General features: G+C 30.7%; 1 protein-coding gene across 2 annotated transcripts in view; it reads right to left on the reverse strand.

Moving 5' to 3' along the window:
* Nucleotides 1–509: 509 nt before the first annotated feature.
* Nucleotides 510–26,858, reverse strand: part of LOC134681027 (clathrin heavy chain 1) — a 41,507-nt gene continuing 15,158 nt past the window's right edge. The window contains exons 5-32 of one of the 2 annotated variants that reach the window (XM_063540400.1): nucleotides 26,653–26,670; nucleotides 25,195–25,356; nucleotides 22,233–22,346; nucleotides 21,699–21,872; nucleotides 20,873–21,070; nucleotides 20,255–20,455; nucleotides 18,662–18,937; nucleotides 18,246–18,383; nucleotides 17,765–17,857; nucleotides 17,322–17,393; nucleotides 16,567–16,747; nucleotides 15,902–16,065; nucleotides 14,718–14,843; nucleotides 14,144–14,286; nucleotides 12,790–12,912; nucleotides 11,520–11,631; nucleotides 10,958–11,080; nucleotides 10,219–10,364; nucleotides 9,732–9,915; nucleotides 8,448–8,640; nucleotides 7,866–8,023; nucleotides 6,892–7,056; nucleotides 6,464–6,620; nucleotides 5,972–6,090; nucleotides 4,866–5,429; nucleotides 4,197–4,418; nucleotides 3,383–3,458; nucleotides 510–2,616 (exon numbers count right to left, since the gene is read on the reverse strand). In XM_063540400.1, coding sequence (XP_063396470.1) covers nucleotides 2,492–2,616; nucleotides 3,383–3,458; nucleotides 4,197–4,418; nucleotides 4,866–5,429; nucleotides 5,972–6,090; nucleotides 6,464–6,620; nucleotides 6,892–7,056; nucleotides 7,866–8,023; nucleotides 8,448–8,640; nucleotides 9,732–9,915; nucleotides 10,219–10,364; nucleotides 10,958–11,080; nucleotides 11,520–11,631; nucleotides 12,790–12,912; nucleotides 14,144–14,286; nucleotides 14,718–14,843; nucleotides 15,902–16,065; nucleotides 16,567–16,747; nucleotides 17,322–17,393; nucleotides 17,765–17,857; nucleotides 18,246–18,383; nucleotides 18,662–18,937; nucleotides 20,255–20,455; nucleotides 20,873–21,070; nucleotides 21,699–21,872; nucleotides 22,233–22,346; nucleotides 25,195–25,356; nucleotides 26,653–26,670 — 4,527 coding nt within the window. In that variant the 3' untranslated portion in view covers nucleotides 510–2,491. The remainder of the gene's footprint in view (nucleotides 2,617–3,382; nucleotides 3,459–4,196; nucleotides 4,419–4,865; nucleotides 5,430–5,971; nucleotides 6,091–6,463; nucleotides 6,621–6,891; nucleotides 7,057–7,865; nucleotides 8,024–8,447; nucleotides 8,641–9,731; nucleotides 9,916–10,218; nucleotides 10,365–10,957; nucleotides 11,081–11,519; nucleotides 11,632–12,789; nucleotides 12,913–14,143; nucleotides 14,287–14,717; nucleotides 14,844–15,901; nucleotides 16,066–16,566; nucleotides 16,748–17,321; nucleotides 17,394–17,764; nucleotides 17,858–18,245; nucleotides 18,384–18,661; nucleotides 18,938–20,254; nucleotides 20,456–20,872; nucleotides 21,071–21,698; nucleotides 21,873–22,232; nucleotides 22,347–25,194; nucleotides 25,357–26,652; nucleotides 26,671–26,858) is intronic. The other variant, XM_063540401.1, reaches the window with a different exon arrangement.

A 26,858-nucleotide genomic window follows, 5' to 3' on the forward strand; every position in this document is an offset into this window, starting at 1 on the left:
TAAGGGTATAAACAATCAGACCCCTCTCCTCTTTACTTCTTTAGACAGAATTTGCGAATAAAGTGTTTTTCGCCTTCTAGTGAGTGTTTCAAGTCACATCCACTCCAACTAAATCATTATTGACCTAATGACAGCTTTTAGAAAGAGGTGTAAAAATTTCTCTTTATGAATAGAGGTAGGTGAAGCATAACCCTTAATTAAATATGACATTTCAAAATTTGCATTTGAATATCAAAAGATCTTCATGAAGTTCATTAATAACTTTTCAAATGCCACTAAATATTATCTCATGATTAAAGATAAAGACATACAACACAATTGGCATGTGGTAATTGATCTCTACATTCATACATGATCATCTTAAAGGCATTTTTTGATTGGAATCAGCCAGTTACAACTGAGATCAATGGAGATCGTTACCTTGTGCATCCTAAATTTTGACTTTATCAAAGGTGAACTGGATTATAACCTTTGGCTGGCAAAGATGCTAATACATGAAAAACAACCGATAGTAATCATTTTATTTTATTCAATTATTTGTTGTATATCATATAACTATGGTCTATAACAACAGTGTTACAGGCACAGCCATCATTCAACCAATCAAAAGTCTTCATTATATACACACCATCACTGAAAAGTTTTGATTGGATTAAAACACCTGAATGATTTGCAAAGCTGTGACAGTACTGTTAAAATGACTGGATTAACTCAATTTGGTAACTACTTATAACTGAAAATCATTGGGCAACATAATTCTATAGTAGAGCTGTATAAACAAATATGCTAACCACAAGCATAAAGTCTAAAGATGTTTAAAAACAAAGATTTCAGCTAATAAAAGATAATCTCTATGATCATTAGAGTTAAAGAATTACTTTTTTTAAACCTATTCATTTACTAAATTAGATGGTAATTTTGACTGCTGTCTATAAGGAATATCCATGAAGAAATATGAATGTAATTTGGACTGTAGTCTATCCTAACTATTCCTATTGACAACGGTATCCAGTCATTTTAACTAAGTGTATATGATTCCTGAATTACAATGTTCAATGGACAACATAAATCAACAATGTGCTATCATGTACATGCATGTACATAATTTATATTAAGTGCTTATCTATTTCACTAATACAGAATAAATAAATCTACACATCTTAAAAATTTCACATCACATTCTTTGTCTAACATATTCACTCACAGTTATGACCTGGAAACACATTAATATATCAGCTTTTGATAAGTCATTGAAAATAGTCAAAACCATTTTTTGTATCTTTGATATCTTTCTCTAAAGCAGATTTTTTTTCAATTTCTAAAACTTCTATCCTTTTGTAAGTCTCAAGTCTATCACCACTTTGATGAGAGTTTGTTATATGAATAGTTTTTACAAAGAGTTAAGCACACATTACTAAGTCAACCAAAAACATTAGGACAAGCAAAGATTTGGATATAAACTTCATGCATAATATTTAACCATGACAGCGCTATATTTAACTTTCCAAGCATCTTAGAAAAGTCAAACATTTCTGACTTAACTGATTAAGCATTATAAAATTTACATCTTTATAATAAATTTTACTCCAAAATACACAGAATTAACATATTAAAATTAACATCTATTTCTCCCCAATACCTAGACACTACAACCTTTTCAGTTCCAGAATTATTGCTATCCTCTATTCTAGAATATTCATTACTTTAAAACACGGCTATAACACTTCTAATCTAACTTTGAGATGTCAATTGGTTTTTAAATATATTTTCCCCTGTTATAAGCTCTAGCATAAGGTCAAACAAGACATTTGGAATGTTTTTAGACAAATTTGATACATGAATAAAATGTGAATGTACCACATATGTCCAATCAGTCATATTATATATAACTCAAGACAATATTTTTTGTAAAACCTGCATTTAAGACTAGATCATACATTTCTTAAGGTGTTAAGCTGTCTGACTTATAGGTTTTAACGCCATCTTGTGGCAAGCACTTATACTAAATCAAAACTTGATACAAAATGACTGCATTTGTATTTGCACCGAGCTTTATAAAACAATCAAAATCAATTTAACAAAATTTTATAGATAAAATATCACTATAAATAAATATATCAACTGAGTATCTTTTCAAAATAAGAAAACTGTAAAATCAGTATGATTTGATGAGAAAATGGTTCCAAAAAATTAACTTAATTAATAAGCACTTTCAAACTATTGCAAATTATTCAACTTTTGTTCAAATCAAAACACATTATCAACAATAAAAACAACACAAAATGCCAATAGTTCCAGAATAAAATCACAATATAACTTAAATCTGAAAGTTACAAATAAACAATAACAATCAACAGAACATCTTCCATTCTGATACGGTCCCTCTGTGAATGTTCCCATTTATAATCATTCTTTAATTCACACAGGATGATATAATGACAAATGAATAATGTTCCTAGGAATTTGAAGGTTGGCTTTATGCGGAAGGTTGTTACATGCCATAGCCATATGGGTTAGGTGGTACACCATATTGGCCACCATAGCCTGGTACAGGTGATGGAGCTTGGGGTGGCATCATTGCAGCTGGCCCAGCTGTTAACATCAGCTGTTGTTCACCTATAACAAAACCATTAAATATGATAAATTATTGAAGAAAAACACAAACTTTAGTTATAGAAAGTGCACAAGCAGGCACTTTTATAAAAGTAGAACCATTTGAAGGAAACAATTATCTGCCTTACTCGAGTACTCTACAAATTTGAGTGCAATGATCAATTATATATTTGTTTATATTTACAGGACATTTATATTCAGTGGCAGATATACTTATTGTCCAAGAACAACTACTGCAATGACAAGTCACACCTTTTACATTAAATCCCAGAAATCAGAGGTGCTTCTTACATTCTGTATATTAATCCAGACTAGAACCTTATTTCATTTGTTTAAAGTGGGTGGCTTGACAGCCCAAAACAACACTATTGTTATAGAGTATATTACATGCTATAACTAACTCGAGGATTAATTGTGTATGTCACATAGAACCTTAGCATTAAACTAAAATAATGAAATACATGTTTAAATGTATATTATGTTGCCTTGGTCAAAGAATGGACTGATTGTTCTTCAGTGGTTGCTTTTTGTTGATGTGGTTCATACATATTTCTTGTTTCTCTGATTTTTATCAAGTTCTGACAATTGTTTTTCCTGTTTGAATGGTTTTACACTCGTCATGTTTGGGGCCCTTTATAGCTTGCTGTTCGCTGTGAGCCAAGGTGTTGAGTACTTTTACCTTACAAATTGTGACTTGGATGGGGAGTTGTCTCATACCACATCTTCTTTTATCTGATTATTTATGTAACTTATGTAATTTTGTATTTACCCAGAACAATTGGTCTTTCTTCTGCCTTTTGTTCTTCTTCTGTCCTGACAGCTTCTGATTGTTCCAACTTGTCCACCTAATAAACATTATATATAAGTAAAAACTCACACTCACAGGAATCAAGTAAAGGCAAGCTGTTCAAGTAGTGGTACCAATTTATTTGAAACAATTTATTACATTGGTTGCAATGAAGTACATTGATTTCCCAGTGAAATAAGAACCAATAAATAAACGTGGTTATTTCACTCATCTGACATCCTACAAGAGTGGTTTGATGACGTCACACCAAAACAAATTGTGAATACATAGAAACAGATACAGTTCCTTACATTTCCAACTTAATTTCATGGTCGTATAAAAAGAATAACTAATCAAAGAATTCAAATATCAAAAAATATTTGACTTGAGACTGAACAACACCGATAATTAACTCATGTTCTACAGGCATTCTTGAATTAGTGTGCTGTTCGGTCACTGGTTCAATATTTTTCTTCATTTGAAATCTTTGATTAGTTATTTTATAATAATTCAAGGGAATTTACACAGCACCGTTTCTTCAAAAAATATCTAAAAATATCTTATCTTTTTTATTTCATTCAAGATTTCTGACATCACACATATCCTTTTGTTTTGCATTAAAGAAAATTTGTTAAGTCTATTCTTATTATTGATATTTAATGAAATATCAAAACATTGAACATACTCATTGTCCCAACAAGAATAATAATACATAAATGAATGATTATGTTGTATTCGCTATGATTCCTTTCCAAAATGTAATTTGTACCAGAAATTTTAGCTTTGACTTCCTCACCTTTGATATATACTCTCTCACAACCTGAATCATGTATGGCATAGCAAAATCCATAATATTGTGTCTCCATGCCAACTCAAGTATCACATCGGGTCGTAATAAATCATAGCATTGGAACAAACATGCAGCAAAACACTCATGATATTTCTCTTCTAGGAACCAAGCTATCAGGTCTTCAGCAATACCAATGTCTTTAGATTCACCAGCATAACACATTGCATCCTGTAATTAAAGTAATCAGATTTATTGTTGTTTCATGTTCAATACAATTATCAGTTACCACCCTTTAAATATCACTTCTGTTCCTATCGTTACCAAGACAAATGGTTGGCAAATTGGTTGAAGAAAAGAATCATGTCAAGTTTCATGGTAATGTTACTACCAGCTCAAACATTCAAGTATTAATGCATTCCTAGAGTTTCCAATTTTTAAATTAACATGTTTTAGATAAAGGTAAAACCAGAAAAGCCAGTCAATGCAAGAAAGAGTTAACTTTTTTAGGTTTGGTGTTCCTACATCTTTTTTAAAAGGAAAAAAATTATGTATTTCATCCTAGAAAATGGATTCTAGTGGAAGTAAAATGTCATGGTATACTTCTTTGTAGAAGTTATTTTATTATGTTTGACTCATCTAAAGTTGTATATTCTAGCCAATTAATATACCACTCACCTTAAATAATTTATCCTTTTTACATAGGTCAACTGACTGCTTCCATCTGTTGTTGCCTTTGTACAAGTATGCAGCTATTCTTCTGAATTCTATTAGCTCGTGTTTTTCTAATCTCTGGGCTAATGCTATGTTGTCAAAGTTCTGGTATGCATCAATAGATGTTCTCAGGCCCTGGTAATCCTCCTCTTCAATCAATAAGTTGTTGAGAGCCTCATTTATAGCTTTGTTGTTGTTTTTCTGAACTGACCGAAGGTAAGGCTTCACAAGAGGTATCTGGTTGACTTTAGTGAAGAAAATGACTGCTCTTGTATGATCAAGTCTTGGTGTCAACACCAGTAATAAATCATTCAATAATAACGGTTTAAAGTCTAAGTAGAATTGAATTGCCTTGTAATAAAGTTCAATGTTTGCTACTTTTGTTATGATATCCTTGAACTGACTTTCTTTCCAGGCAATGGTTGGGTGGCTCATCATTGTTATCACTGCATTATCATATTCCTCATACTTATCATACAAAAATACTAATTCTGACCACAGATGGGCTTGTTCGGCTGCTCGTAATACCTATAAAAGATAAAATCATCATGATTTCAGTTTACATTTAAGTAATGAACTATAACTGTCTTTTCTTTAACTCTCAAGGTATGACAGCCATTAATAGACATCAAAAGCAGTCAAGTTTTTCAATATTTACAAAATTTTAGTTAATGAATTATTAGGTCTTTATCACTTAAAAGTTAACAATTGTCATCAGTGGTATCATTGCAAAATTGTTAGTCACCATGTAAAAGTTGACATAGTTGATCTAAAACAATAGCTATAAATTTAATCATCTGGAAAAATTAAATAAAAGATACAAATTGATGGTTCAACACAGTATCATTTTTACCACAGAACAAAAAACATCTTCAGAAATCCAAAAATCTTTCTAGAAATCAAGTTCCTTTTCTTTTTCTTTTTTTTAAGTTTGATTATGCATTACTTAACTTGAGAAATTGAATGTTTTTTTGTGATTTAAGGGAATGTCTCATATAAATATACCTGTTTCCTATTAATCAAATTTGTGTAATTAAAAAACAAAAGAATTTTAAAGATATAAAACTTACCTTTGGAATGTTGACTCTAGACCAGAATAATTCTAAATGTTCTCTCATTTTCTCAGGCTTGAATTTTGAGTATAAAATTGCTAATTCTGTAAACATACCCATATGGGCTCTTTCTAAACCTGTAAGTAGAAATTAAAATAAAGTGAATATGTTTTTAACATTGAAACCTTTGTTTACAGTATCTTATGGGTTATATTCTATGACTTCCATAATCTATTTGGTTAAAACCCAACATCAGCAATCATTCAATCCTCCTGTTAAGTCTTATTATGAGACCATTAACTGTTTTGTTCATGTTTAGAGTATAAGAATTAGTGATGCTTATAAATATCTTAAACTAAGTCCCAGGAACGATTTGTTTTGGTATTGCAAGAAAAGTAAAATTGAGCTTAAGGACATAGCAAATTAAATAATTCTTTCATTTACATCATATAACATGAATGTAAAAAGATGTTTGAAATTACTTGGAAAAAATGAGAATAGAATGCTTACCTAATGCTGCCTCTAATAGAGATATAAGTTCTTCAAAATATCCTCTATCTTGATAATAATTGATTAATTCTTCTAATTCATCAGCATGTACTACAATGTGTAGACCACACATCTGGGCTAAACGGAATTCTTCATTGTCTACACAGGCAAAACATACCTAAACACAAAACAAAATGTTATAACACACATCAAACAAAACTTCTCCTGAAACAATTCTTTATAATGAAAACTGACATTTGCACATATGAAAAATACTGATGATGAAAGGGTGTTAAGTAACATATGTTTTTAACAGTTACAAGTTCTAATAAATTGTCAGAATACTATATTATCTCAATTTCACATTATCTTTTTTGCCAATTATCAAATATTCAAGAAAGAAAGGAAATGCTTTCACATATTTTATACAGTCAAAAAGAACATCTTACTTCTTTCCAAGTTCTGGTACTATTAGCTTTCCTGGCTCCATCAACTGCAGCTTGGTATTCTTTAAGGTGGACTAGAGTTATAGCCAGTCTAGCATAGTTAGATACATTATTGTAAAGAAGCTTAGCAGCCTCAAACATCTTGTCATCAAAACATTTGTCTGCTACCTGTCAACACACAAAATAGAAATAAATACATTGATCAATCAACAAGACTTTATGCGAAAAGACATTAGTACTTTTTCTGTGGGAATTTTATCAAAATCAAAATACACTTTAAACATAGAAAGTAACCAAGTTAAATCCTTTCATTATATGTGATACTCCAAATATACCGTAAAGTTGACCGAGTGTGTAGCAATTAGTGAAACTATTTAGCAAAGAACTTAAAAGGGATCCTGCTTAAAGGTGCATAAGAACAATGTTCAATGATTTATTTCAAAATGACCTTTCTTTGATTTTGATAGTTTGTTCTTATGTTGTACTGTTATACCACTGTCCCAGGTTAGGGGGAGGGTTGGGATCCCGCTAACATGTTTAACCCCGCCACATTATCTATGTATGTGCCTGTCCCAAGTCAGGAGCCTGTAATTCAGTGGTTGTCGTTTGTTTATGTGTTACATATTTGTTTTCGTTCATTTTTTTACATAGATTAAGCCGTTAGTTTTCTGGTTTGAATTGTTTTACATTGTCTTATCGGGGCCTTTTATAGCGGACTATATGCGGTATGGGCTTTGCTCATTGTTGAAGGCCGTACGATGACCTATAATTGTTAATGTTTGTGTCATTTTGGTCTTTTGTGGACAGTTGTCTCATTGGCAAGTATACCACATCTTCTTTTTTTTATATTTTATGGCTTTGGATAAAGTTTTATTTTAAATCTGTAGAATTCATATTTCTAATGCTGCTTTTTTATTGTTATGTTTCATGAAATAGAATAAATCTACAAAATTGGTAAAAGATATGTTGTACTTCACCTGTGTTATATTGGCATGGTTAGGACCAGATATGAATTCCTCTAAATCTGCCAATCGGTTTGTCTTTGCATAGGCATATATCAATTCTGTTTCTATGAATGTTTCTCTTGCTTTTTTACGTGCCATCTGTAAGAACTTGACTAAATCTTCCCAGCTATCTGTAATCAAATAAAAATTCAATCATTTTGATTGTAAAAACACCATTTCTACATTTAAACAGTCATTTCAATTGTATACCTTTCAAAAGTCAGATCTTTAAAACACTTCGTAGGTGAGAATGATTTTTTGCTTGTGTTATAAGAAATTTATCATTAAGTGATACATTATTCAAAACATTAGCCATTATGAAGTACATGAATACTGTTTTTCTCTATATTATTTCAGAATATTGCTTTCATTTAAACTTTATGCCATACATATTATAATGGTATTTCCTTATGTATATCTCAATTTGTCATGTCTTTCATTGTCTTTAGGTTCTATTTCAAGTTTTGTATATGGCAAATAAAATACTTTTTTTTTAAAACTTAATTTTTCAATGATCAGTTATCATCTAAATTTTTTGGCAGCACTAAAACTTACTATTTTTACTGGCTACATTAACTACGTCCATGTAATTAGTTGGATCATCAGCTTTGATAAAGGAATCAATAGCTTCCTTTACCATGTTAGCATCTAACTGTGCACGTCCAAGTAGACTCCATACTGCTGGATCGTTACATCTTTCTGCAAACTCATAGGCTCTGTCCAAGTTGTTTACATGGTCAATCAACACCTAAATCAGAAAACATCTTTTGTACATGCTGATTATCATTAGATTATTAGAATTCTTTTTGATTGATAACATATTACAATCAGGTTTTTTTTGGGTCAAGAAATGAAGAAATCAAATGTTTTTAATAAGATATATAATGATACAATGCAATACATATTTTTTCCATATTGGAATCCAAACTGAATCACACACTTATTTTTACAAAAAAATATAGAAAGCCTTAAAATATTTAAGTTATCAGCAAACTGAAAAAGAATCTGTTCTGAATTTGAAAAAAGGATCACAGTAGAGCATGCTTGCATGGAGCTTGATTCCTATGGAGTTAATTCATGAAGGGCTCAAAAAGATTTTAATGTTTTTTCAATCAGACAGAAAGCTATGAATTTCATATAAATAATTGTGCTATTAGTATTAATACAAAATTACTTCATTTGATCGGGCAGACAAAAAGGAAAGACTGCCTAACATAAAACAGTAAACTCCTCCTTTCAAAGAGAGCATAAACAAATTAAAAAATGGACAAATTATTCATTAAAGGGCAATAATACCATTAAGAAGTTATTTGACATTCCAGTCGTATTTACCAATTTGTAGATCTTGTTTTGCTTATCATCATTGCTTGTGAAAGTTCCTTTCTATCCATTATAATTTTTCAAGCTTTGAACCATAACACACAAAAACAGACAATAACTCAAAAATTTGTACATCTGTATTACTTATGATCTGAGTTTTTTTCTCAATCTGACAATTATCAAGATATATTATATAAATACTTATATCTTACCCAAAAGTTCTCTTTTAAGTCTTCTAGGTCATATTTTTGCATAACAAACATAAATTGAACAACTTGTACAAATCCCAAAGATGATTGTGGCCCAGGAGTCGATTTGACAAAAAAACTTACGACTAAGTTTTATCTTAAGTATACTGAATTGTTCATGACTTACGATCAATCTTAGTCGTAAGTTTTTTTCGTGAAATCGACTCCAGGAGTTTATTAAATAGTTATCACCAATCATAACATATGATTTCAATAGGTCACAGGATAATAAATTGTCAGGTGAGCTAAACACAATATAAATAATACAAACCTGCACAGCAGATGTATTGACATCAAACTTTTTAAAGATGGCGAAAGCTTCCTCAAACAGTTCATTATTTATAGCTATATTAGCTATATCAGGAGCATCATAATTATCTAGACGGTTGATGTATTCCATAACACGGGTACGGTCAGCTTTAATGGCTGTCAGGATCAACAAGTTTTGTAGATTTCTGAAAAACAGTAACATGTTATAATCATTAACATTCTATTAAAACTTCTATCTGTGGACCAACAAGGTTGAGAGCATTTCAAGAAGGATATACAATGTATATGATAACAGCATTATTTCAGCAATTATTTGGTTTTATTAAGAGCATATGATCAACAAGAATGGTAAAACAAACAAAAAACCTATGATCACTGAAACACTCTTAGAGATATCCAGGACAACTACCTTCTATAAAAAATATGCCATAAAATTTATTTCGTGAAAAGACATACACAGAACAAAAATATGCATTAACATTATATACCTATGATCACTGAAGACTGAGTTATCCAGGACAATTTTCTCTAACAATTCTATCAATTCATTTGGTAAGTCTGCAGTCATGAAGGCTTTGACAGTCACTGATATATCATCTGGGTCTTGTGTTTCTGACAAAGCTGTTTGTACAACCTAAAATATTAACACAAAATTAGGATGTTATCAGCAAGAGATCATTCTTTAACACAGTGTAACATAATATGTTTATCTGTATAATTGTATATTTGTAGTAAGTTTGTGCCTTAATTAATTTTTATTTAGAAATTTTCAGTTCTTGAATTTTTCCATTAATTGAGATAAGGTTGAGAGCTATAAAAACAAATTTAACCACTCAACATGTTTAGACCTGGACCTAACTATGAATCCTGTCCAGCAGTTGTAAATCTATCATCATATCTTTTATGCTCTAAAAATAGTTCTGATAGAAGCCATTGGTCATGTTTTGAATTTATAGACAACTTGTCTATACTACAGGAGATTTAAGTTTTCAAATGTAGTGTTGGCCTCTTCCTAAGTTATGGTGACAATAACATTAAATCTAGATTCACTTGCCATATGATGGCTGTCTGTGGTATATTTTTTAACTTATTCTATACTCTACATGTTCTTCTCTTTCTTAACCCATGTAGTTTATTTTCAAAACTGAAATCATCTTTTGAACAATTTACTTTGAAATTATGAATTTCTATTTAGAGTTATCTTACATTAAAGTGATAATGCTTTACCTGATCTATTAACTGTCTTCTGAACTCATTATCCTCGACTAAAACTTGAGCCCACAAATCCATATCTCTTCTCTTTACCAAGTATCGGGCTTGGCTCTTGAACAGTGAATTCTCATTACACACCTGCAAAAGGCAATGTTAAAAAATCTTAAGTGATAATGTAATAGTTGTAAACATAAAAAAAAAAAAAAAAAAATCATGCAACGGAATTTAGATAACAGTAAATTTTAAAATTTCTGTGTATATTATTGCCCATTTTGATCAATAAAATATAAAAGCCAAATAAATAAGTGTGTGTTCATCATTTACATATAGAAACAACCATATACTGCAAACTTAGTAATTTTACAGAGTTTAAATATCAAGATTTCTAGTACAAAACATGTTTATGTTTAGTTTTCATGTTTTCTTCTGAGTGATTATAACATTCTTTTATGCAGAACATACTTTCAAGATTTTATGTTACTCACAAAATCAGAGAAAAATAAACCCTTTGCAAAAGTTCACACTGTTTTATACAGTATGACTTTTCCTCTACTTATACTGTGTACATTTAACCTACCTGTATAAGTTCCATATCACACTGTCCTCTCTCATAAGCTACACAGGCTAAATGTGGATCCCTCTTTTCACAGTATTTACCTACAATTTTACTGTCATAAAACTGGTTCTCCCTGAAAAACATGCATATTAAAGAAATTTCTTAATAAGAGCAATTCGTTTATTTCTTAAAGATATTTTAATCCAAGTTAGCAGGTCTTGTTTTGTCTCAGACTTTCAAAATTTACATGTATTTTGAGAAAAACTGTGGACAAAGATACGTCTCATTTCCAAATGTTGAATTGAAACTTGCAATACTTTAAACCAGGACTAAAGGAATAGGACTAGATAATCTGTGAAAATCAGAATTGCCAATGCTCACTCAACTGCATACCAAGAACAGTTGACTTATAATAGCAGTCTTTACGATGAACTTTACAATTTACATGCCTGGACCTCAATTTTTGAAAATATTTAGTTAAGATTCTGTTGGCCTGAAGTTATGATTTTTACAGGCCTGTGAGCAATTTTACAAGCCAGGGCTGCCAGGCCTGTGGTTCAGCATGAAGACTGATAATAGGTTCTCCTTCAACTTATCTAATTGGAAACATGTCAACTAAGGTTTAAAGTCTGCAGTGCCAAATAATTTCCATTGAAACTAGCCGGGACGATGCTTATACACTTGCAAACCAAGTATCATGGTCCTACCACTAGTGACCTGATTACAAAATAATAAATTGTTGACACCCATTTAGCTACTGGAAATATCATGCTTACATTTCTTCTTCACTACTAAATCAATGAGAGACAAAAATGTGTTTACAATTTTTGAATTATCTCAGTAAAATCTGACAGACATGCTTACACCAATTTAAGTATAATAAAGAAGATGAAAACACTTTATTCGAATGTGTGGCCAAAAACAATTTTCCTATGATAGCAATTAGTAATGATCCAGTCATCTTTCCACACAAGTTTTTATACTCTAAACAACATATTTTTATATATAGCAAATCATTTATTAACAATGTTGTCAAAATTTCAGGTAGATGCACAACGTTTTAAAATACATAGGTCTTAAAGTTATGAATTTTGGTAACTTATTGACCTAAAGAGGTCATTATTTGCAATTTTTGGATTGATAGCAAATGTATTTTACAGCTAGAAGTAATTGTGATTTGTTATATGTTCTTCTCAACAGCTGACTAATGCATTTTTGTCTCACTTCTATTGCTATTGTTTGATTGAGCTTTCATATAACTTAAGTCTAACAACGTAATAATTTGTGTTACCTTAGGAATCTTTCTGGGTTATTATTACTGTCTATATATATCTTGGCTAAAGCATTGTGGGTTGCTGTTTCATTGACTCCTTCATGTACTCTCATCTCAAGCCAAGGCAGAAGTAACTTCATTCTACAAAAAAATAACACAATAATGTACAATTCACTAACAATCAGAATGGAAACTAAATAAATATTTTGATATCATTTTTTAAAATCATATCCAATATTTCATGCACCTAAATATAGGAAGATGTGGTATGAGTGCCAATGAGACAACTCTCCATCTAAATATCAATTTATAAAAGTAAACCATTATAGGTCAATGTACAGCCTTCAACACAGAGCCTTGGCTCACACTGAACAAGAAGAAATAAAGGGCCCAAAAATTACTAGTGTAAAACCATTCAAACGAGAAAACCAACAGTCTCATCTATATAAAAAAAGAAACAAGAAACACGTATAAATAACATAAACAAACGACAACTATTGTACATCAGATTCCTAATTTAAATGTAAATTGTGACGGAAACATGTTTCTCCAGAGTTTCTATTGACATTCAAACAAATAAATATTTAGTGGCAAAAGTAAATAATTAGTGAAAGCATTTTTACTGTTATAAAAAAAATTTAACAGCCAAATTTATATGCATAGAGTGAAACTTGTCTAATTAACTTGTAAACTTTATTAGACCCAAGGAAAGCTTGACAGTCTGATATCTTTGACAACAGCAAACCAATATCAAGCAGACAGAACTCCAAACATCAATAACATTCAAATAAAAACAATTTTTAATATGAATTCTTCACTTGACAAAAGAAAAATTACCGCTGGGGAACTTTGCTCCTTTCTCTTGTTGTGCTGGAACAATTTCAATAACAAGTGCAACTGTGAAATGATTTTTTTTATAACTTCAAATAATAATCAAAGATCCTTTGAAAAGTCGCTCACATTAACCCTCTCCTTATTGTCAATGGATAAACTGTTACAATAGGACGTTGAGGTCAAAATTCTAAGTTCAAAGGGGCACAACTCACAGAAAATATATTGAATCAAAACAAGTTTGGTTGAATTCTGCTGGGTGGTTTCAGAGGAGTTGGGAGGACAAAAACATGATAAATAGAGAATATGTCTGATGATGTCCCAGTTTGCATTAAACATTATAAAGGACATAACCAGATAACTGTAACAGTGATGCCATTCAAACTGAACTTGGCTTGTGTTTAATGCGAAAAAGCATTGTGTATAAGCTTCATAACGTTTAGATGAGACAAACTAAAGTTAGAGAACAGAAACTAATTTCGGACAAAATGAACACTTCTTCCTTTGTGGAGGGGGCTTAATTGTTTTTTTTAGTTTGTACCTATTTCTCTTTTCCACTTCTTCAACAAGTTCATCAGTAGAGAACTGTCCTTTGACGACCATGATTAACTGTTTGATAACATCTTCTCCACAGTCAACATCCAATAGACCTCCAATAACTACTGGTAATCTGGCTGGGTTCACCTATGAAGGAACAAGTATTAGTGATATTACATTGATACAACAATACTGTTGTGAAAAACAGAAAAATTTCAAAAACTATTAGTATTTCATATTATTTTAAATTAGAAATTTGATATTATATTTTTTTATTGCTTGTGTCACTGACTAGATCTACACTGATTTACACAGGTTGTTATGTTTTCAGTGAAAAATAATACATCATCCAAATGTGCAATATCAGATGTTTGTTGTTTATAGAGGATAATCCTAAAAACTTTGAGCAGTCAAATGGTCTTCTTTTCAATTTGTTTGTCCTGGTATAACATTAGAATCTTGTTTAAATGGAATATTGCACTAGTCAATCCTCTTCTTTCTGCACACAGCATAACTGAAAAGTGTTTGCACTAGTAAAATGATGTTTGCTATTTATAATTAACCAAAGTTTTCATTACCTTCTGGACATATATTTCAATATATTTTTGTAGACTGTTTCTGTATAAATACAACACCAAGTCGTGGACAAAGTCAAACCTATCACACACAATGATCAATGGCAGCTGGTCAGTTAACTTGGCCTCCTGAAAAAAAAAAGAAAAAAAAAAAGTAAGTATTTAATCATTTTAACATGTCATACCAAAGATCAAATTATTTTTTTTGTCAGAAAGTTGTCTGTATTTAAAACAACATATCTTTATAATGTACAGACATGATCAAGTACTGTACTTCTGAAGTCAGGCAGTTTTTATTATAACAGCAACTTTTATAGCATATGAATGAAATTTAAGTAATTATTTCTTTAAATATATCAAAATATTAAAGACCCTGGACGATACAAGGCTTGGCAAAGTTATAAGACAGCTGTATTCACCTTTCTCATCTAAGATTTAACCAATCTTAAAATTTCTTCAAAATCAATCATATAATAAGGATTTCATAAATGTTCCTGAACACTTAAATAAAAACAACCAAAAAAACCCAAGTGATATGTTAAGGGGAGAAAACCTAATCATATTAGAAACTAGAGGCTCTAAAGAGCCTGTGTAGCTCACCTTGGTCTATGTGAATATTAAACAAAGGATGCAGATGGATTCATGACAACTTTGTGTTTTGGTGATGGTAATGTGTTTGTACATCTTACTTTACTGAACATTCTTGCTGCTAACAATTATCTCTATCTATAATGAACTTGGCCCAGTAGTTTTAGTGGAAAATGTTAGTAAAAATTTACAAATTTTATGAAAATTGTTAAAAGTTGACTATAAAGGACAATAACTCCATAGGGGGCCAACTGACCATTTTGGTCATGTTGACTTTTTTAAAGGTTTCACTTTGCTGTACATTATTGCTGTGTACAGTTTATCTCTATCTATAAAAGTATTCAAAATAATAACCAAAAACGGCAAAATTTCCTTAAAATTACTAATTCAGGGGCAGCAACCTAACAACAGGTAGTCCGATCTATCTGAAAATTTCACAGCAGATAGATCTTCACCTGATAAACAATTTTCCGAAGCCAGATTTGCTCTAAATGCTTTGGTTTTTGAGTTATAAAACTGCATTTTACACCTATGTTCTATTTTTAGCTGTGGCGGCCATTTTGGGCCAGGTGAGCTAAAAATTAAACTAATCACATTACCTTTAGGAAATTCTTGACCCTTTCTGGTTCATAACATTGACTTTCTCTACAAATTCTCTCTACTTCTTTAATCTGACCAGTTTTACATGCGGACTGGATGTATTTAAAATGAACATCAGCATCCTGGCTGAAGTTGACAATGGATCCCAGGAAGTAAAACAAACCTGAAGTAATCAATCAATTGCTTAATTCAATGGTATTTCCAATATGAAAAATGAGCCATTTTTTCAGGTACAAAAAATATTTAGAAATAAGTTTGATATCATGAGGTAATTGCAGTTTTTTTAGAAATATTCAGAGTATGACTAAAATAGCATAGAAAAGAACCATAAAATTATCTGTCCTTTCCTTAAACTACAATCTTTAAAACTTAAAGAACAAGGAAGATGAAGTAGAAAAAAAGTTGTGATACACTTATTGAGTTAATGAATTGATATTCAAATAAATAAATAAACTTTGATATATGGCCATTAGTTCTTGATCTAATCTTTCACAAATCTTGTGTTTAAACCTTGCACAGAAAAGTGTTAACATATACACAAGAAATGTTTTTTGACAGAAGCTTAAATCATAAGCAATTCTAAACCTGAGAAATATAACATCAACCAAGGTTTCCAAACAACACCTAGCTACATTCATCTGAAAATATGGAAATAATTTCTTACCTTCATAACTTTTAAATGATTCAAATATTTCAATGAGTCCATTTGTAGTTAATTGTTCATGGTATTTGGATGCAATCTGCACACAGACTTGTAGATTTTGTCTAATGTTGGCCTGCAACATTGCTTTAAGACATTCTAATGAATCTTCTACTGACAGTGATCCAAAGTAGTTAACCAGCCACTGAAATCAACCAAACTAGGATATTACAAAGATATATGTATGTTGTTCTCTAAAATGATTTTGGCTTTATGTATGTTGGGTACCTGTCTCAATGATATCTTTTATTTTTAACTGGATCCATTTTCTAATGTATATCTTTTAAAGTCTCAAATGCAATAACCATTGATAAACTTATTTCTTCTAAGCTCTGAGATACAGTTACTGATGCTCAATTCAGAATTACTATCTGTTTCCAAATTAAATATGTTTCAACTCTCACAACGTTTATTTTGTTGCTCAAAGGAGAACAAACTACCTTAAAGTCTTTGTGCTCATTCCTGTAATAATAACAACAGATGCAACTCTCAGCATAGTAATACTGTGATATCTGTCAACTGAAGTTTCTAAATAACTATTACAACATGACTATAATTTCATCTGTCAAGGGCAGGTTTCTTATACAACCCTTCCACATTCACTGGTGTCAATGTATTTTTTTTTTATTTTAAATTAATAACTTTTTTGAAGTTTTGGTTGGTACAGTTTGATGTTCCATTAGTTTTGACAATTTGTATTATATTTTTGTAAATCTTACCTCTGGGTTCAACAAATGTGTGTGAACTACTGCTCTCTTGATGTCATACAAATCTGTGTAGTGTTCTAAAGCCTGAAAATATCAAGTAAAATATGCATATACACTCATACCACTTCTTCTTATATCTATATTGAAATAAACTTTTTTTTTAATAGAAAACTGTTCAGTATGATTTAAGTAGTTATCTTTTAGAGTTTTTCAGAATAAATCACTTAAAATGGCACATAAATTCACAGAATAAAGCAAATTATCATATATCAATTTTCAATATGGCTCAAGGCAAACATCAATATGCAGAACTTGACCTAGCGAATACTGCTATTAAATGGAGAAGAAAAAACTTGGAAGTATTGCAAACAGAAAAAAATAATTTTAAAAGTGAAATTATCAACACAATATCATGTTCTTAGGTAAAAACAAAGAATGTATGATGAACAACTTACTCTCTGGAGAAGTCCAGCTTTCTCACAGAGCTGTGCAATGTGTGCTTTATCATAGTGTGTAAACATCTGGTTCCCTAAGATAGCATCTGCTACCTGTAATAGAAAAGACATGATCAAATAATCAAGAACAATATTTGATAATCAATTTAAATGATAAATTACTATTTAACCAACAGAAAACAACAATTATATATATGTAGTTACTTTTATTTGTAAGATACACTGGATTTTTAGATGTTCCCCATCTGTTTTCAACATTTAAAATCTTTAATTTAAATGCAATCTACACTACATTAATTCTGCACAACTGATTATTTTTCTTAAAGAAAACTTTTAATTCTCTTAAAACTTATTATATAAAATATATGAGGTTAATATCAACGAAAGTTTCATACAACTCATACAAACTAAAAATTTAGATATTATCATCTTTTTCATTTTATAAACATCAAATTGTCTTATTCTAACCCGACAACATTACCTGGGGTGCTGACATCAAATTCATTTCTAGAAGTCTAGTCTGTAGAGGACCTTCTGATGGTCTGTTGTTCTTCAATGCATCAAGTAAGAATGATGTACACTGTTGTATCAAGTTAAACTCCATAAATACATCCACAATCTGCAATAAGTATAATTATCAAAATTTGATCTATTGCAAACTGTTCAAGTAATGCTAAATGGGAATTTATCTACAAGAAATATCACCTTCAATAAACTACAATACATTTATATATCTTAAGGAGGATCGAGGGTACAAAAAAACCCTTCTCTATTAATTAGGTAGTTTTCAAGAGGTAATAGAGGAGATAACTTTAACTTATACCAAATATTAAGATACACACATGATTTATTTTGTTTTAAATTTGAATAAAACTGCACTATAGCTCTTTATTGTACCTGATTTAGATCAGCTAAAGGTTCATCATCTTCAACCAACATCTGTGCAAAAGCTAAACCCTGTTCAGGGTTAATTCTCATTATGTTTCTTAACAATGAGATAAAATCCGGAGTAAAGTTGACTTTCTTGGCGTACAATACAATCTTCTGGAATTGTCCTGTCTCAGCAAAACACTGGATGACTTTCATTGGAACATTAGCTCTTAGATAAACAGATAAAGCTAGAGTTGGGTCAGTAGGTTTTACCAAATCACCAAGTTCTTCACTACACTCAAGCTGAAATAAAAACAATGAAAGGCTTGTTATTTTTCCATTTGTAAAGTAATGTAATATACAATTTATGCAATTGAATCAAATTTTACTGCAAGAATTATCAATCATAGATTAACTTTTTTAATATTTATACGATCTTGCATGATCCCTTCCTGTGTGGAAGGTCTACCATCATACAGAATAATGTGTACAGGTAGGATGGAAGGATTTCCAACCTAGAGTCTGTCTAGTAAGCAGGTTCCATATTCATATAGCATTAACATGTTCTTGTCTTTAATATGTAACATAAAACAGCTGTCCATTCATCAGAATTACAATGTTAAACATTTCATAATTTATGTAATTTATTGTACTGATACACAACATGACTTCTTCTACTTTCTTTAGCTATCTGCAGAAATTTTACATGTTAATAGATCAATATACAACACTTATATAAGTTGTTCAATTATTTATTTTTGATTTGGTACATAGATAATAAAATTATGTATTGAATTTGAAGAAAGTAAAAGAAGTTGGAAAGTTCAAAGTAACAGGGAAACATGATGGAAAGGATGAAGTATGACAAAATCTTTATCCTTATTTTCACATAAACTTCAATATCTTCCAGAAAAGGGTAAGAGTTTTGTTGATTAGTGAAAATCATACGATTTCTGCACACTTTTCAGGAAATATCTGTGATAGGTATACCAGTAAGACAAAATATATTGAACAAATCATGAATAGCGTTTTTCTAATACAATACATCCTAGTTTACCCTTAAACAAGAATGTGTTCTCAGTACACGAATCCCCCACTCGTACTATCATTTTCCAAGTTCAGTGGACCGTGAAATTGGGGTAAAATCTCTAATTTGGCATTAAAATTAGAAAGATCATATCATAGGGAACATGTGAAACAAGTTTGAAGTCAATTGGACTTCAACTTCATCAAAAACTACCTTGACCAAAAACTTTAACCTGAAGCGGGAAAGACGGACGGACGCACAGACCAGAAAACCTTATGCCCCTCTACTATCGTAGGTGGGGCATAAAAATATATATTCAAGGACAGGCTATTATTTCAATCCACCAACAATAAACAATGGATGATTGGACAAAAAGAAATTAGTTTTCAAACAGTAAGCTTTTGCTTCCCCTTCTGCATTCCAATAACAATAATTTCTAGTCAAGTCAGTAATTTCCAACTAGGTTTATAGTATGGTGATTATACTAAGAGCCGGAAACTTAATAATCTGCAGAGTCAAACTTATATTTTAAAATTGGTATTTACTACTTAAATTAAATATCCAGCACAGTGAGAGTTACTTGATGTACAAACCTTGTCCTCTTTGAGCCATTTTTCTAATAGCTGTTTTCTACCTTGTTGCAGCACAGGTCTACACAATTCTAGTGACTCATACTTGTTCAGCTGGCCCTTGTCTAACAGAATACCAAAGTACTGTAACAATGGTGAGGTTGCACCTGGCTGAGCAGGTACCTGCTGGAATCTCTGTATTGTCTGTGGTGTTCTTAATATACCCTAAAATAGTAACACCATTTAAATTTGGGAATATTTCTTATCTATAAATAAAATATTTACTCATGTTTTCACAGAACCATAAAAACAGAAGGACTGTCAAGGGTAACACTTACAGCAGGGGCATAAAAGTTTGATATTGTGAGTGGAAGTTTACAAATATATAATTTTACAGAAGATGATTTATGTATAAAATCATATTTCTTAAATAGTGTCCATTCTTTTTTTCATCAAAGGCAAAGTTTCTGTTAAGTCATACAAAGCAAAAGACTTTCAGAATAAAACTTATGAAGTTGAATTACAGAATCCACAGTAATATATGGTTTGGTTTTGCATGAATATGGATCAAACCTGAACTATTAAGCATGCAAATTTGAACTTATTCAAATGTTAAATTAAAAAAAGCCAACATGTCCTTACCTTAGGAGCACTTGCAGCTGCCTTTGCTGCTTCTGCATAATTTCCACTTTGGAACAAAGCGTTAAACTTCCTGACAAACAGATCTTCTCCACCTTGTAGGTTAGCCCTGGTTGCTATTTTGAGTGCCAAGTCTGGGTTGTTTAAGGTCGTAGTGATGTACTGTACAATGTTGTCCTCTTCTACACTCACTGATAAAACCTAAATCAACAAAAAAAATAAGCAATTTATTTTTTAATAATTAAACTTGCTATACAACAATAAAATTGAATCTAAGAGCATTCCCTCTGTTTAAATGTGGCATATGTTAGTTCAATTGGTCTGACAAATTAATGTTTGCACTGTAATTAAAATCAAAATTAAACTTGCCAGGGATTAAAACATTCAGTGAAGTAACCAAAATTTGTAAGCATTAAGTTGCACTTTTTCTTTACTTTCTTACTTTTAAATTAGTTCCAACATTTTAGGGTAAAAGAGAGAAACACTTTTCCAAAATTGATTGTTGATGGGGGAATGAGAGGCAATTACAATACAATTTAATTTGGATGTTGCATTTTCCTAAGAATTTTTGAAGAGTGTATCCTGATTATTACATATTTATTAAATTACAAAATGAAAATTTTAAATCTGGAACAGCTCTTATTAATTTTTATTGATATTTATTATTCAGTCAGAAATACTTGATGAATATGTTTTTAAACAAGCATAAGCAAATGTGTATGAAGTTTTCAATTTTACCTTTCTAAACTTTTAATTCAGAACATTTCAAATTATGTTATTAGAGTCACTTAAAGGTAAGGGTACTTTCTAAGACTAAATTTTCACTAACCTGTCCTTTTCTGTTGACACCAATTATTCCTGATGTTGCCTCATGTGGTGCAGTAACAAAGATTGTGTCACCACTGATCCTGTTCATATAAATACATGTTCCAGTCTCAATGTCATACAGATGGATGTAACCATACTTTGTAATCAGGAAAGATACTCCATGTTTTGGACTGACCTTCAAGAAAGTATAGAGTAATATGACACTCAAAAGATCCTTCTATTCTAATGTCTTTCAATTTCATCAAACAAACTGAAACTGACCCATACAAACATTATAAGGAGAACCAAAAGTTATACTCTATAACTTGTGTTTTTAAAGTGGTTTTTTTCTTTCTTTCTTAAAAACTCTTATAGACCATCTATGTAATATGAATAATATTATCATATCTTCAATTTCCAATACAAAGTTATGACAACAGATTTGCATATTTGGCTAAACATTCAAGCTATGATTAGTTTAGTAAATTATGAGTATCAATTATTTTGCAATTTTTTTTTCTCTTTTCACAATATTTTTTCAGTTATCTGTTTTTACCTGCATTGCAACAGGAAAGTCATTTTGTGCTTCTGGTGGAAAGAATACATCAACAGCTTTCTTAGCAAATGGCTGGTTACCCTGAGGTGGTTGTCCAACTTCAATTACATGTAGCTACAATATACATCATAACTTACTATATAAACATCACTTCAAAGTTACATAATATCTTGTTACAGTCAGATTTCAAAATTAATTTGAGTATCCTTTCTTTTTAAATATTTTTGATTTGTAAGAAGAAACCCAGAAGTTATTGAGTATATGTGACAGACTTTACCTTGCTTTCTTGAGCTCCACATTCAAAGATAGAGGGGGTTGATGGATTAAGGTTATTGACTACTTTTCCTTGTCTCCTTGAGCAGCTCTAAGTACAGCAAAATAACCAGATGCTTCACAGGGCGTAGCTTTATACGACCGCAGAGGTTGAACCCTGAACGGTGGGGCAAGTATGGACACAACATTCAAGCTGGATTCAGCTCTAAATTTGGATTGTGATTAAATAGTTGACACAGCATAGATTTCTGACACAGAATGAATGTGTTCTAATGAACTTAAAATTTTTGTTTTCTCTTAGAGCAATTCACTATGCTGTTCAATATTAATCCTCTCAAAATAATGTTTGAAGAAATTTTCTTTTTATTTATGAAATTTCAAATGAGAAAAATTGAACCCAATTTTTTAATCACATCCCCCTTTCCCTTATTCCAAAACTAATCTCAATTAAAATATTCTAATGGATTTTGCAACAATAACTACTCATTTAAATACATCATAAAATAAACTAAATAAAATGTAAAAAAACTGCTTGTTATCACTGAATGGTAAAGATTATTTAAATTTATCAGTTGGTAGTAAAAAGTGAATATACATTGTATATTGTATATAACAAAGATTTAAGTTGATTCTGGACAAAGAAAGATAACTCAAATTAAAAAAAATTCTTGCAATAATATATTTCTTGCTTACTATTTTGGACAAAGAAAGATAACTCTAATTAAAAAAAAAAATGCTATTTCACAATATTGTGAAATTAGATATGTCTTGCCATTGCACAATACTGTGCAATTGAAAAGACTTGCTATTCCACAATACTTAAGGTAGATACATGGTATACCAGCATATACCGCCATCTTGGATTGTATAATCACAGTAAAAAATCGGTCTAGTTATTTGACTAAATCTGCAAATTTAGAGACAGATTTGCAATTTTAAGGTTAGACTGTTTGATAATATAAAGAAAAGATGGTAATTTATTTTATAATTCAAATTATTTAAACAAATATATTTGTTTTTGCTTTTAGAATAATTTTTTTTCAAATGAGTCATTTAAGGGAAGATAACTCTTTTAGTAAATTTTTTATACTAGACTGATAGGGAAATTTTTTCTTTTTACTTGTAGCAAGAAAACAAGTTCGGTGACACCATTTTTTATTTTTATTTTCTTAAACTATAGTACAAAACCTATCTTTTCACAATTTATTTCAAAATTCTATCTCATAGATTTTTTTTTATGCACACAAATGTGTTTTTCCATTAACAATCTAAACAAATTTAGGCAATTTTCAACGACACATAGCTTGAAAAATAGCACGGTGACCCATACTTTTTATTACATTTCTGAAAAGAGCATACTAATATCTTCATTTTGGCTAAGTATAAGAAAATTCTGTCTCAAAAAATATTTACTTATGATTTAATATAATAATTTTAGATCCTGATTTGGACCAACTTGAAAACTGGGCCCATAATCAAAAATCTAAGTACATGTTTAGATTCAGCATATCAAAGAGGCCCAAGAATTTAATTTTTGTTAAAATCAAACTTAGTTTAATTTTGGACTCTTTGGACCTTAATGTAGGCCAATTTGAAAACGGGACCAAAAATGAAGAATCTACATACACAGTTAGATTTGGCATATCAAAGAACCCCATTTATTCAATTTTTGATGAAATCAAAAAAGTTTAATTTTGGACCCCGATTTGGACCAACTTGAAAACTGGGCCAATAATAAAAAATCTAAGTTCATTTTTAGATTCAGCATATCAAAGAACCCCAAGGATTCAATTTTTGTTAAAATCAAACTAAGTTTAATTTTGGACCCTTTGGACCTTAATGTAGACCAATTTGAAAACGGGACCAAAAGTTAAGAATCTACATACACAGTTAGATTCGGCATATCAAAGAACCCCAATTATTCAATTTTGATGAAATCAAACAAAGTTTAATTTTGGACCCTTTGGGCCCCTTTTTCCTAAACTGTTGGGACCAAAACTCCCAAAATCAATACCAACTTTCCTTTTATGGTCATTAACCTTGTGTTTAAATTTCATAGATTTCTATTTACTTATACTAACGTTATGGTGCGAAAACCAAGAAAAATGCTTATTTGGGTCCCTTTTTGGCCCCTAATTCCTAAACTGTTAGGACATAAACTCCCAAAATCAATACCAATCTTCCTTTTGTGGTAATAAACATTATGTTTAAATTTCATTGATTTCTATTTACTTAAACTAAAGTCATTGTGCGAAAACCCAGAATAATGCTTATTTGGCCCCTAATTCCTAAACTGTTAAAACCAAAACTCCCAAAATCAATCCCAACCTTTCTTTTGTGGTCATCAATCTTGTGTCAAAATTTCATAGATTTCTATTAACTTAAACTAAAGTTATAGTGCGAAAACCAAGAAAATGCTTATTTGGGCCCTTTTTGGCCCCTAATTCCTAAAATGTTGGGACCAAAACTCCCACAATCAATACCAACCTTCCTTTTATGGTCATAAACCTTGTGTTAAAATTTCATAGATTTCTATTCACTTTTACTAAAGTTAGAGTGCGAAAACTAAAAGTATTCAGACGACGACAACGACGACGCCAACGTGATAGCAATATACGACGAAATTTTTTTCAAAATTTGCGGTCGTATAAAAAGAGGGTTGATGGATTTGGGTTATTGTCTACTTTACCTTGCCTCCTTGAGCTCCACGTACAGCAAACATAAAGAGGGTTGATGGATTTGGGTTATTGTCTACTTTAAAGGTGGAAAACGCTGCAGCATGTCCTTCTATTGGCTGACTGACTTTTCTCTCAGTAGAATACAACTGCATGGCTCCTACTACTCTATTTTGCTGTAAATTAAAACAGAAAATATGAATCTACAATTAACATCAAATAAAGAAGGAATACACATTGTATATATTGCAAATGCCCTTCCATCAAGTTAAGACAATGTTTTTTTATGCAATGAGTCGAGATTTACATGCATTTTTAGATATTTCCTGTGTGTGAATAATTTTCAAACAATAAAAAAAAATCCTTACTCAGCCAACCTTAATCAAATTATGACTGAAATCAATTAAAATAGATGAACAAAAAACAAATGTTTTGATACTCTTTAATACAAAAAAAAGCTTCTGATTGATCTCAATATTTATATTTAAACAGATCTTTTGACTACCTTTAAGGCAAGGGTTGTGACACAGGCATAACTGATATGTGTTGATTGTGCATTTCAAGGTCTGGATAGAGATAACTCAACCTTTTTCTCTGTTGTATTTTTTCTTAATTATTTAGGATAGTTTGAAGTGACTGAGCAAGTGTTTTTAGACTGCATGTGTTTCCACAAGTGAACCATGAGATATTAAGAAAATGTGAAGCTGCAGGATGTAATGGAGATTGGCCTGTTTATTAACTGATATCTAACTTATCTATTTTGACTAATCATCTTCTAGTCTAGTTTCTTGTGACATAAATTTAAAATATGGAACTTTAAATCCTTTCAAGATAATTAAGGCTTATGTTGAGAACTAAGATTTAATTTTCCTTATTCTATATAAATATATGTATTTAACCTATGGACTATTTTCTACATATTTGGAAAACAATAAAAACATAAAAGCCATATTAATATCATGCTTTATTCCAATTTCCAACAATTTCTACAACAGCTTTTGTTAGTAAAAAAAAAAGAAAATGCTGCCTAATTCATGCAACTAGGCTAAGGCATAATTTTTATGACATAAGATGAAGGTCAAATGAGAGTCTACTTAAGGGTTGGACTTTATATATGTACATATGTTAAAGAAACAACTGCGTCAAACACAATTTGATGTTGTGGGAATATATTAATATGTAGAAATGTGATTTTTCTTTTGGTTAGATCTGATCATCATTGTCAAAAGTATAAAAGACAGACACAAAATCATATAACTAATGAGCCATCTACTAAAACAGAGTATACAAAAAATTAGTATAAAATCCTTTTTTCTTTTCTATTTTAACTTCTGCTGTAATTGTCAATCTTTCCCTCAAAAGCTTAATATTTTTATTTATAACCCTTTCCCCTTCCCTTCTGCGACACTACATTATTGACAGACTAGGTAAGAAGGTGAAGTGTATAGAAGGTGGGTGTGGCCTATACTTACTGCTGCCTCCTGCCCCGTCTGAAATGTCAATAAATGTATGGTAGAACACTTAAAGTGAGCAGGATACCTGTACTATATTTTCAACATTGTTACAAAAATGTACGTTGTTTTCACCATGTTAAATAGTATCTAATCAAAAATTGATCAACATGTATCACCAATCACCACTATGAGAAAAGGAGGAATTTTTAAGCATGTTAGTTCTT

The sequence above is a fragment of the Mytilus trossulus genome, chromosome 8 (genome assembly GCF_036588685.1).
Source record: "Mytilus trossulus isolate FHL-02 chromosome 8, PNRI_Mtr1.1.1.hap1, whole genome shotgun sequence".
Lineage (NCBI taxonomy): Eukaryota > Metazoa > Mollusca > Bivalvia > Mytilida > Mytilidae > Mytilus > Mytilus trossulus.